The 13,085-nt window shown below is 42.0% G+C and overlaps 2 protein-coding genes across 3 annotated transcripts in view; both read left to right on the forward strand.

Moving 5' to 3' along the window:
- The window catches only part of LOC143885086 (Tetratricopeptide repeat (TPR)-like superfamily protein), a 73,726-nt gene extending 64,735 nt beyond the window's left edge, over positions 1-8,991 (forward strand). For both annotated transcript variants that reach the window (XM_077389057.1, XM_077389058.1), the window contains 2 exons: positions 7,965-8,086; positions 8,179-8,991. In XM_077389057.1, the coding sequence (XP_077245172.1) occupies positions 7,965-8,086; positions 8,179-8,719 (663 nt within the window). In that variant the 3' untranslated portion in view covers positions 8,720-8,991. The remainder of the gene's footprint in view (positions 1-7,964; positions 8,087-8,178) is intronic.
- Positions 8,992-9,767: 776 nt separating this feature from the next.
- On the forward strand, positions 9,768-11,689 carry LOC143885088 (syntaxin-121-like). Its single transcript, XM_077389061.1, has 2 exons — positions 9,768-10,614; positions 11,033-11,689. The coding sequence occupies exons 1-2, from the start codon at positions 10,145-10,147 to the stop codon at positions 11,448-11,450; spliced, it is 888 nt and encodes a 295-aa protein (XP_077245176.1). The 5' UTR covers positions 9,768-10,144; the 3' UTR covers positions 11,451-11,689.
- The last annotated feature ends 1,396 nt before the right edge of the window (positions 11,690-13,085 follow it).

Here is a 13,085-nt window from a genome sequence, read left to right on the forward strand (position 1 = left end):
AAAAATCCAATTAATGCCAAACCGCACCAAAATTAATCTCCAGATTTCCCTAACTATTTTACAATGAAGGAACAGATGATCAATGGATTCACCATCCTCTAAACAGAGAGGACAATAATCAATGAGGATGATACCCCTTTTTCTCAAAAATTCGATAGTTTGAATGCGCCCACGGCAAACAGACCAACCAAAGAAGTTCACTCTAGGGGGACATTAAAAGGACCATACCTTGGCCACAAAAGAATCATCCCCCTCCGAAATCAACTTAGAATATGCCGATTTAACAGAGAAAAAACCGGACGAATTCCACATCCAGATCCTTTTGTCCTCACCTGACTTCTTTATATAGCACTTCTCAATAATCTCAAACAAGGCAGAGAGAGCGTCCAGTTCCCGATCAAAGAAATTCCTTCTGAATCTAGGGCGCCAAACCACTTTGTTGTCCAACCTCTCGAAGCATTCACACACCAAAGCATCCTTGTCCGCTGCAACCCTCAATAACTCTGGGTAGAGAGCTCCCAAAGCTTCATTTGCACACCAAACATCCCGCCAGAATCTTATACGACTTCCAGAATAGACTTTAAATCTGCATCCCTTTCTGAACTCCAATGACAATTTCAAAATGTCCCTCCAAATAGTCAGGCCATTTCTTTCAAAGACGTCATCCGATTCCCAATCATCTCTTTGGTTATTAGTGAATTTCTTCTTGAAGTGGAAGGAAGCATGAAAAAATATTTCTAATTTCTTTAATTTTTCCTTTCATATTCCAGGATCTATGTTAGATGAGGATGTTTTCTTTAGAAATAACTAAAATAATAGCAGTTACCTCTACAAGTCTCATATCATAGTCGTAATCATTCATAAGGACCCAAAAATTGTGTTTTATCATTCACATGAGAGTAAATCATCTCTATGGGTGTGTAGTCAACATATATTAGTCCGGCCCTGGTCCCAAGCACTAGACAGCGGTAAGCAAATATTCAAATACCTCAGGAGAACTAAGCACTATTGCTTAGTCTATGGTGGTGGTGATTTGAGCATCTCCTGTTATAATTATACTGACTCGAACTTTCAAACTGGCGTTGATGATTTAAAATTATCATCAGGTATCATCTTTACATTAGCTAATGGACCAGTAAGCTAGAGAAGCTGCAAACAAAAAACCACAGCGGACTCCATAACTGAAGCGGAATATGTTTTTGCACGTGATGCTACAAAGGAGGCGGTATGGCTGTGGAAGTTCATCTATGGACTTCGAGTTTTACCTTGTGTAGAAGGACCTGTTACTTTGTAATGCAACAATGGTGGGTTCATTCCTCAAGCTAAGGAATTGAAGTCTCATCAGAAGTCAAAGCACTGTCTTTGGAAGTATCACATGATACAAGAACTCATCAATAGAGGAGACATGACCATTACCAAAATAGCTTCATTGGATAACGTGGCAAATTCCATAACCAAGTCTCTTAGTAAAAAAAGTGTGTGAATCATTTAGAGAAGATGGGTTTGAGATATATGTATAACTGACTTTGAGTGCAAGTGAGAGATTGTTAGACTATACGCATTAAAAGCTGGTATTTGTGTCAAAACTTTATCATCATTTTAATTTTATAACTATTATTGGGTAATTAAAGGAATGTGTAATGTTCTTATTTTTGTTGAATACGTGTTTTCCCAAGAAAGCATTGTAGGAATATCATGCCCAAGGATTCACATATCCTGAGGGGTAGGGAGATATGATATTACAGTTCCTTGTTGTCCTTAAATATTCACAGTTGGGGTTGATACTAGGCTTCTTTCCCTGTATCTATTATCATCAATCCAGCCTCTGCAATGGAGTAGGGTGACCTATCTCAGTCAATGGGGTGGAGACCTTGCAAAGTGAGTGTTGTAAAGGAGTTTGCACACTAAACTGGATCGTTCATATTAGAATAACTTGTGACCAAATATATAATACCTAGAGTCATTCTAACATTAAGTCACATAGTGTCCCTTGACCTGAGGGGTCATATCCGCATGTGAGCCCTGTTGTACAATATGTGTTATTTACTAGTCAGTCCCGATCATGGTTTCACTTTTAGATATGCTGGATTATGTGGCTAGCCTAGGAAGATAATATTGATACCCAACATGGAATCCTCTGCCTCGATAGTGGAATGACAGTTATAGTTCCCACTTCCCACTTAAGTTAGGACTCTTAAGTCCATGCCCTAATATGGTACCCCTAAATGTGGTAAAGTGGAGCAGTAAATGTGTAATATTATGGAAAGAGATATATTAGTCTTTCATTCAGACTTCAACATTAGTTGATGTTGCAGGTATAGACAAAGGGTTGTCCGATCTCAAGACATTAAATGTCCTGTGCAGTAAGATTGCTCTGCAAGTTGACGTCTGAACCCCTGTAGATATCCAACTCAACTTCCTCAACATGAAAGATTCTTGGTAAATTTTTGTCCATGTAATGTAGAAAAATGGGGGTGGCACCAATTGAGGAGAAGATGAGAGAGCACCGCTTAAGATGGTTTGGGCATATCCAACGTAGGCCTTTGGATGCTCCAGTGAGAAGAAGTGACTCGTGCCAAGTTGATGGAGTAAAAAGAGGTAGGGGCAGACCGAAAACAACTTGGGTAGGAACAGTGAGGAAAGACTTCAGGGCTAGGAATATAACAGAGAACATGACCTTGGATAGGATAGAATGGAAGAAATTGATCCATGTAGACGAACCCAACTAGTGTCAGGATTAAACTTAGTCAATTTGAGCCAGGTAGATCCTTTCACCTTCTTCATGATATTTTTCTAAAGGATTCATTAGCCGACCCCAACTAGTTTGGGACAAAGGCTTATTTGAGTTGAGTTGAGTTGAGTTGAGTTGAGTCGTAATGTAGGAAAGTCTAATGGAATAAGAACATTGACATAATTAATGCTAACGCCATTTATCATTCAAAAAAAAATTAATGCCAATGCCATGAATTTGAGGGAGAGTAGGCTACTAGTGAGGAGTCCAACTTGGACTCCATCTAGAAATCAGTGGTGGTTGGGAACCCGACTAGCTTCTAGAAGAGAGTCACGGATGGACTCTCCACTTGAGAAAGAGGTGGAATGGTTTCTCCCATCCACCTCGAAGAAATGGATGGGGGCTCCCTCCCTTCTTTTTGGCCGACTTGTATAAATAGGGAAGTGTCCTTTTGGCTAAGATTTTTCACACACCTGGTCTCCCAGAACACCACCAGGACTCCCCCCTCCCGTAAGAAATTCGAAATTTCTAATCTTCCCCATCTCTTTCTACAAGCTCTAGGTTTATGGTTTTTCTTCTTGGAGCCACTTCTTCCATTATCTGGGGCTGGCACTTGAGAAGGAGATCAGCCTGAGCGAGGAGTAGATCAAACAGAGTGATTGTGATTGTGATTGTGATATGCAACTGGTAGAGGTAACTGTTATTAGTTTTCGATTCTTATTTAGACATTGAACTGTCTAACATAACAAGAAAAATGCACGTGTTAAGGGTAAAATTAGAACCCACTCTTTAGATCCGGACACGTGTCATGGGACCATCGGACGGTTTGTAATAAATCACCTTTCATTTTCTTTTAGTTACAGGCTCCATGATCTCACTCGCCACGTCAAACGAAGTTGTTAGAGATCGGATCTCACGATCAGGTGATTAAGACATTAGGCTTCAACTAACGCATACATCATATATAGTTCTGTTAACTTCCTAGCCAATGGGAAAGAGACACGTGGGTCTTATACCTTGCTAGTATGTGTGATCCCCTTTAAAAAGAGGATTCTCCCGCACATATGAGGGGAAGAGAACGTAAACACTCTCTAGAGTTCTAGAAGTGGAGGAAGAGCTTTCTCCGGGCAAGCTTCTTTATCTTCATCTCCATTTTCTCCAGGCAATCTCTGATCGGTAAAAGATTTACATTCTCAGTTTAGTTTGTTGTTTCTTGTCATCTTCTTAGTCCTAGTCTTTCTTCTGTAAACATTGATTTCTTGTTGTGAGCTAGTTAAGGTCCTTTGGAGCTATATCTCCAGGATCTTTCGCCTCCTTTTGTAAAGTGCAGGAAACCAGCGGCGAAACTCTACCAATCGCACAATCATCAAGACGGAAATTAGTATTAACAACATGGTAATAGGAATCTAAGCCCCATGGAAATGTGGCCTTTCACTCTTGCTGCAAGTGTATGTGTGGGCCCTCTTAGTTCACAAAAGTGAGTAGAGTGAATTAAAACATAAAAGACTTGACTATCCTCACAACTAGGAAAAATAGGACACAAGTGCCTCCCTTACCTAGGGAATCTCCCACATGGGCCCAACACCGTCCTCATGCTAAATCAAGATTGCGGCTTTGGAATATAGTATGTGGTGTCCTTTGGTACACTTTCAGGGGTTGCTTCTAATTCCTATCAAAAGGCTTGATGGTTTCCAAATCTGTTGTCAAAAAGAGCCACATATTGAATGTGGTTATTTTTTAATCACTCATGATTTTAAAGAGACAGAGGCCTAGATGATTTCCGCACTTGTTCCTATGTTACAGAGTTGTTTAAAATTATTGAACTATTTCCTCATGACATTGTTTCTATCACAATTTTGTGGTCTTTATATTCACTTAACGGGAAGTGGTGGGAATTCTCCAATCCCCACACAGATGCATACCAGTAAGGGATTCCTATAATATAATTGCGTTTGTCCTGTCCTCTCCCTCTCAGGTAGGGTGCTATCAAGGCCATCTCAGAGAACCACTAGGGAAAGGAGGCCGCCGGTGTTCCTCTCCTTCTCAGGCGAGCATCTCGCCGGAATCCCAAAATCCGTCGCCAGAATCAGCCTCCCCTCCTCCCTTGCATTCAAAACCCCAAACCATATTCACCCACCATCTCTTCCCTTCTCCACCACCGACCTCCTCCTTCATAAACCCTAGATTCACTTCCTTTTCCATTAGATCCAACCCCAACTCCATTGATTCCGGCAATCTCGTCGGAATCCTACCAGATCACCACCATCACTACCCATTTACCAGTCGTGCCTCCACCACCACCATCACCATCTCACCCTTAGATTTCATCACCCTACAAATCCCCAAATCCTAATTTCTCCTGGCACCCCATCTTCTCTGGAAAGTCTCACCATCGTCTTGCTCTCCAACTACTACTGCAATCATCTTCCGATAGAGCCTCACCATATTGATCTCCATCGGAGAAGGAATTTTAGGGCTTGCATCCGGGCTCTGGTACCAGATTTTCTGGGGCAGCTCTCTTAGGTCTCAACTGCAAGGAAGATGTTAGTCTATGAGAAAGCAAAGGGAAATAAAATGTCAAACTACAATTCTTTGAGAATGGAGAAGACAGCTAAATGGGCAACATCGGAGAGGTGGCCTGGGGATTGGCTTTGCTCAACCTGTGACTACCTTAACTTTATATGGCGGAATCGATGCAGGTGGTGCCACCAGAGGAAACAGATTATTGCTCATCTTCCAGTCTTGACTCCTGTCTACCAGCCACAGAGGCCTTCGACTACTGTTGAGGATGAGAGTAAGTGGTGGCCTAATTCCAGGGAGATCCTGACATCTGTTGAGGAAGGGACCTCGACTTTATCCATTTCGGGGAAGGAGATGGAAATGCGGACTGACATTTTAAAGGCGTGTCTGATTGGTAGGAGAAGGGACAGCAGATGAACTTTGGAACTGGGCTAAAAGCTTTTGGAACATCCCTTCTCTAACCAAACCCTGTGTTCTAGCAAAGGATGAAGTTCTTTTCATGTTTGATTCCACGGATTTGGCTGTCAAGGTTTTGGCAAAAGGCCTTGAGGCATGTGGAAGTCAATTGCTATCTCTTTTTGCTTGGCATAAGGACTTTGTACAGGGAGCGGAAGAAATTTGGGTAAATTTTTATGGAATTCCGTTACACGCTTGGGCTACCTCTACGGTGGAAGATTTAGGAAAAAAATTTGGCCCGGTTTTAATAGGCCAGAGAAAGGAAGACTGGGGGGGCAGGCGTAAAGTTGGGATACTGTGTTTAAATTTCCTATGGGATTTGAAATTTGAATTCAATAGAGAGGTATCCTACAACAGTCTCTTTTCCAATCGACCTCCAGCCAGTCAACACCTGGCTTTCGCTTCCCTCCGGCAAGACTAAGGCCGCCAATCAAGAGCGAGGGAGGCTTGGATGAACCAAAGGAGGCAATTCTAAAGGGTTCGGCGGGGGATAATTTGAGGTTTTGTGGGGTTGGCCCAAGCTATCTGGAGAGAGCTCAATTCAAGGAAGTCATGATCATTGTATGAGCTTTGTGTCGGCTAAAATCTGAACCCCTAGATGAAAGTTATCTCACCTTCTGTACAGATTTGGATATTGGGTGGTTGCTTCATCGTTGGAATTGAAATACCCCAATCCTTAGAAAGCAAGGAGCCCCAATCGGTTCCGTATAACACTGCCTCCCATAAAGCGACAAGTTCGAACCTGATGAGTCCGTTAGTTCCGCCGATTCTGACTCTAGTGACTGACCCATTTGTGGGCCAATCTCATGGTAGAAGGCCGCCGGTGATCCTGGCGGTGGGAAATGGGTTACCGGCTGAGTGGAGAAATCCCCGCAGGAAGACCGTTGGGTCCTTGGGATCCTACCATTCAAATTCAAATTTCAAATCCCCGTCAAAGAAAAAGGGCAATGGTCCCAAGGCTCCCAAGGTTATGGATCCCTCAGGGATTGATGATAATCTCTTGGGATATGTATTAGCACCAAAACGAGTGTGCGGGCAGGTGAGACTTTTTCCGACTAAGAATTAAAGCGAATTAGACCATCTAAATCTAAAGGTCCTGATGGTCAGAAACCAAAGCCAAAGAAGACCCTTGGCATTCTCAAAAAAGGGATCACTAGATCCCGCCCTTCTGGTATGATTCTTCATCCATAGATCCTTTACTCTCCAGGGCATGTGTCGCCCTGGGGTGATTCGGTGCTTTTGAAACCCCCTTGCTTCTGGCCCGATGGAAGCTGGATGTAAGGCTGCTTCTCGGGGTTTGGGAGCGTTAATGGTTTCTCTGACTATCTTAGTATTATTATTAGTGCTAAGTTGAAAGGATTATTGGGTTTAGGAGGGTCCCCTTACTGTAAGAGGTGGAATTAAGGAGAAAAGGCATTCTTTAACAAAGCATAATGCGCAAACACGGGAAAAAACCGGCTCCCACAAAATTGGGTGTCTACACATAGCTGCTTGAAGTGGCATTTGGATGGGAAAGGGCTTGAAGTGAAGTTTTTACCTTATCATTGAAAATGAAAATTGGAAGCGGCGGCACCCGTGAATGAGACGTTAACCATGAATAGATCGTAAAGTTGGAAATTTTGTTGGGGTGTGAAGTATGTATAGGGAACGGGGAAAGGGGATTTTTGTTCTTCAAGGGACCTGGAATGATGTCCTTGGTCATCATACGATTTACTTACCAAGGGTTAAATATGTATCTGTCAATTTTCAAAAAAATAATAATATAACTGCGTGTTTTGCCACACTCCCAACCCCTCAAAGCTGCATACCGGTAAGGGGTTCCTATAATATTACTGCGTGTTTTGTCACACTTGGATTTAGCTTTCGAATTTTCCCTCACATGCCTTAGAGATTTGGTTTTCACATTGAAGCGTTGGCGGGTCTATTTGTACTCTGTTGGATGAAAGGATCATTTAAACTCTGAAAGGATAGCTGAAATGATAATTTGTTTGTGGGGCTGCCTGGTTCTGTTCAACCTAGGAATCCATATGGGTTATTTTCTTTTCGTGAAAACTACCTAGAACCTTTATTGTAAAAAAGCTGGTTCTGTTTAACAGATCTGAGACGATCAAATGGAAACCTATCCTGATTGTGTTGCTTCTGTTCTGTTTCAGTTCAGGATATCTGAAAGGGATCATTAAAACTCTCATGATTCTGTTGCTCCCAACCATCATCATTTCATGAGAATTTCATTTAATGTTTTATTTGCATGAATCAGGATTGTCAAAGTACGGTTGACTTCGTCCTCATCTCACAGCCTGAAGAAAATAATGCCAACCTGGAGCCAAGAGGCCTATCAGATCCCCCACTGCTGTTTTCACATCATGTGTGTGCCTGCAGGTAAAACTCCAAAGAAGGCTAGAAGTGCTTGGTGGTTATGTATTCTGATCTGATTTCGTATGCACTAATGTTTTCATGGTTTTGTTTTATAGTATCGCCAGCACAAGCCCAATATGGTGGCTAGTGGATGGTCCACGGACTGTGCACCATGACTTCTCCGCTTCTTTCTGTGAGACCAGACTCTACATGACCATCTACAACTGCTCCAATGCTGTTGCTTCCATCAAGATCAACACATTTGATACTTTGCCCAACACCGCCCAATTAACCGATGCGTCTATTTCTTCGGGAAACAAAGAAGGTTGGCATGATGTGTCTCTGGCAGATGACATAAAAGTCCTCTCTGATGTCCAAGTGGGGGTACGGCCAAGCAAGCCATCGTTAGACAGCATCTCTCCTTTTGTTTGGTGTGCTTCGAGCTCTACCCGAGTTGTGTTGGAGCCCCTGTCCACTGCTAAGATTCCTCTTCAGATATGCATATTCTCACCTGGGACCTATGATCTATCTAATTATGCACTTCACTGGAACCTTCAGTTTTCTGATAATGAAGAATCTTCCAGAGATGCAACAAGGCAATCCTCCGGGACAAACCCAGGCCATCCTTTTTATCTTACTGTACTGCAATCACCATGATTTCTACACAAGCTGGATTTTCTGTAACCACCATGGACATGGAAGTCTCTAAGGTTATTGTTACAGGCCCATTTCCCACTTTTTTTTTATTGTTGTAAATTATGGTTTGAACAAAAGCAAACGGCATAATTAATTTCCTCAATCTTAGAGCTTATTATCCAATCAGATCTCACTTTTGAATCTGATATTTTTGTTGTTTGACACTTAAGAAGCCCCCCAATAATTTGGAAAGGTTTAAAAATAAAGATGGAGGCTAATATGTTTCTTCTTGAGTTTGGCATCTCCCAGCATTAGTATCACTGCAAAGAGCAGAAATGTTCCCAATTTTAAGATAACCCCGAGTCGAAAACATTTCAGAATTGTCTGAATTTGGTAGAAATGAATGAACAAGCACCTTTTGAAATTTGCAGGAACACCACAACCAAGAGAATTAAAAGTACATCCTCATGATGCTCAAAAGAAGATTATTGCTTTCCCATATTTTGCTTGTAATATCTGGTTTGAAAATGTGGATCTCAATAAGGTGGTCGTGGAAGGGGACTCCCTTAATGTCATCAGACGGCTGGTACCGTGGAGGTTTGCCTTCTTATTTGATGAAAGGATAGAATCCATATCTTTCTGCCATGTGAGGTGCTCAGCAAACGGTGAGGATGATAGGTAAGCTAGAGAGGGGGAGATGAAAGGAAGTTTTGAGTTTTTCAACTAGTTGGAAAATGGTAAAAAGAAAGTCACTTGAACCCTTCTTCATAAAAAGCACATCTGCATTGTTAATGTGGTCAGATCCGAAAGACATGGGAAATGTGTTTTGATCCTAGGCCTTTTATCCACTGGTTCAACCCAAAAAAAGGATTCCTACAGTCCTCCTACCTGTTCCAGATAGGACCCAAACCACCTCATGTTGTTCTACAAGGTCAATGCTCTTCATTTTTCAAACACGTTTTATCATTGATAGTAATCGTTTTTGGAATTTTGTGGAGGGGATTTTGATTGGGTGAGAAGAATCGTTTCGAAGCTTCCAAAGTAAAGATAAAGGAAAAAAAAGGGAAGAAGGAACGCGTCAAAGAGAAAATTAGAAATTAGAAGAAGAAGAAGAAGGGATATTTCCTTACCACCAATTTGACTTTTCATTCGATTCAGATCTTTTCATAGAACCGTTAGATCTGAAAGCACGAAGGAGGATCTCCGTTCATTTTTTTAATCAATTCATTAATAAAATGAAAGAAAAGAAAAATGGCAGACGCAGAGGCAGGCAGGCACCTTCCTTGACTGACTCTCTCTCTTTTTCTCTCCTCCAAGATTTTCCCTTTGAAGCCGCGTCTGATCTTCATCTAAAAGAGAAGAAGAAATCATTTAAGGCAGAAGTGAAGAGGAAGAGGAGGCATAGAACCCTTGATTCGATTTGATTTGATTTGATTTTTGTAGAAGATGAACGATCTATTCTCATCAGGGTCCTTCTCTAGATTCAGAGGAGAGGGGGGAGAGACACAGATGACGAGCACAACCGGGGTGAACCTAGACAAGTTCTTTGAGGATGTGGAAGGGATCAAGGAGGAGCTGCGTGAGGTTGAGAAGATCCATCAACGCCTCCAAGACTCAAATGAATCGAGCAAAACCCTTCACAATGCCAAATCCATCAAGGATCTCCGTGCTCGTATGGATGCTGATGTCTCTCAGGCCCTCCGCCGTGCAAAACTCATCAAAGTCAAGTTGGAAGCCCTTGATCGAGCCAACGCTGCTAATCGTAGCCTCCCTGGTTGTGGGCCTGGCACCTCCACTGATCGCACCCGAACCTCCCTCGTCAACGGCCTTCGCAAAAAGTTGCAGGATAGCATGGACAAATTTAGGGCTCTTAGGGAGCTCATCACCTCTGAATACAAGGAGACGATCGAAAGGAGGTACTGTTTTTTAGTTTTTTTTAACATGAGGGGCCGATTTTAGAATCTTGGATTGACGAGAGAAGAAAGTCACCTGCCATCATTTTTCTGATTTCTCGTCCTTCTCTCTTTCGATAGAGCAAGAGATCATCCTATGTTTCAAGGTTTTAGAAATCTCAAGATGGGGGAGAGATTTCTAAAACCTAGATTTCTCACTTAAAATCCAAGAAACGCTGTCAGGACAACATCCAGCAGCTTGATCATGAACCCTCTTTTACATCATTTTCAAATAAAAACCTGGATCCGCTTATGTTTTCAAATTCAAACCTGGATTCTAAAATTCCCGGGAGTTTTAAATCAGCTCTGATACCAAGTGAAACAACCAATTACTCCAAAAGCTTAAGGCGACGTTATTTAATCTGTTATAATTTATTAACAGGTACTACACGGTGACCGGTGAGAAACCGGACGATCGGACAGTGGAGGCTCTGATATCAACTGGGCAGAGCGAGACGTTCCTTCAGAAGGCGATTCAGGAGCAAGGGAGGGGTAGGGTACTGGACACCATATCAGAGATTCAAGAACGACACGACGCGACCAAGGAGATAGAGAAGAACCTTCTGGAACTGCACCAGGTGTTCTTGGACATGTCAGTGCTTGTTGAGGCGCAGGGGGAGCAGCTCGACGATATAGAGAGCCAAGTGGCGAGGGCCAATTCGTTCGTAAGGAGTGGAACCGATCAGCTCCAGACTGCTAAGAAGCACCAGAGGAACACCAGGAAGTGGACCTGCTATGGCATCATCCTACTCCTCATCATCATCCTCATCATCGTCCTCTCCATCCGTCCTTGGAAATAGGAACAAGAACTAGTTAACAGAGAGCAGCAATTCCCATCCCAGGCTTCCTGATTATGCTATTCTGTTTGCTTGATTATATCTATCTCTTTTTCGTCTTCTGTTTGTATACACCATAATAGGCTCTGCTGCTTTCGAGATTTTTTTTTTCTTTAATTTTGCTTTCATGTATGTTTTTTTTGCTTTGTTTTGTTTGTGGTACATATGAAGAATCTATGATCATTTATCTCATCCTTTTCTTATATTTGTCCTTGTATTTATTTGATCTCATCCCTTTTGTATGGATCAGCAACAGCAAACCCAAAACCTATGGAGCTCTGAGATGGAATGTATCCTGTTTAATCTTGAGCTATGAATTAATTACTACCATGTTTTTCAGAAAAGATCAACTGTTGTGCTGATTGGATTAACCATCTCTCTATATAGGTTTTTCTTTGGATCTTGATTAGAATACGTTGAAGATAGATGTATGGAAAAAAAACTTATATTGAGATTCTTTTGCCTTTTTCTCTTTTCTTCTCCATTAATCTTGTGTCTTCCTCTTTTGATATGATACAACCCGTAGTTGATCATTTACTGGTGGTACCAGACCCATAAAGAAGAGTCAAAAGACCCAGATAAACATTCTAATAATAATTTTATTATTGCACGGAAATGCAGTCCACAAGGAATACATCATGTTCATATAGCTTTCCATTTATTAATGAAGGTTTGGCAAGAATCGACTACCTTGCAAAAAAGAATTGTCTAGGAGTAGTTGGGCAGCCTTTATTTTGGCAGGAGCTCAATGACTTTGATGCCCATTTGATGAAAGCAACAACTTCTAAAGGACCCACCTTGATATAATGCAAAAGGGAAGTGATAATAAGGGGTGCAACTTGGGTCGGGTTGAACCCGAACCCGACGGGTTCAACCTGAATTTTGGGCGGGTTGGGTTGACAATTGGGTCCGGGTTGGGGTTTGGCAACCCGACCAAAATTCAAGTTGGGTTGGGTTGGGTTGGGCATTTTTGCAACCCGACCCAACCCGTAACCCGGCAAAGAATAAGATTAACACGTTACTTTTTGACATTTTTTCTAGCTTCTAATTTTCTATTCTTGAAAATATAATAGTGTATACTTTATGTACTTATCAAAAAGTCAAAAATAAAAAGTAAAGGCAAACCCTAACCTAGAAAGTAGAAATCGTTATTCTCTATTTCTCTTTGAGAGAAGCCAGCAGCCTCCAATCCTCCATCGGACTATCTCTCATTCTTCTCCGGTTCTTCCGCCACAGGACCTACAAGGTTCTCTCTCTCTCTCTCTCCGATTTTTTTCATTAAGATTTAAAGAGGCATTTGATGGAGTAACTGATTTAAAGAGGCATTTTTTTCATTAAGATTTCAGCAGAAACCCAACCCAACTTGGGAAATCGGGTTGGGTTGGGTTGGGTTCAGGTTAGGAAAAATCAATTTGGGTTGGATTGGGTTAGCCTAGCCGGGTTGAAACTCGGGTTGGGGGTTGAAGTTTTTGAATTGGGTTGGGTTGGCCTCAACCCGACCCAACCCGACCCGAGTTGCACCCCTGTGATATATCAGCCCCCCTTTTCTTCCCAGGGCCGGAGGAAGAAAAGGCAGTAAATATATCATTTTATCAATGC

The sequence above is a fragment of the Tasmannia lanceolata genome, unplaced genomic scaffold (genome assembly GCF_043159265.1).
Source record: "Tasmannia lanceolata isolate RefF3 unplaced genomic scaffold, GAP_Taslan_0.1 ptg000008l, whole genome shotgun sequence".
Taxonomy (NCBI): domain Eukaryota; kingdom Viridiplantae; phylum Streptophyta; class Magnoliopsida; order Canellales; family Winteraceae; genus Tasmannia; species Tasmannia lanceolata.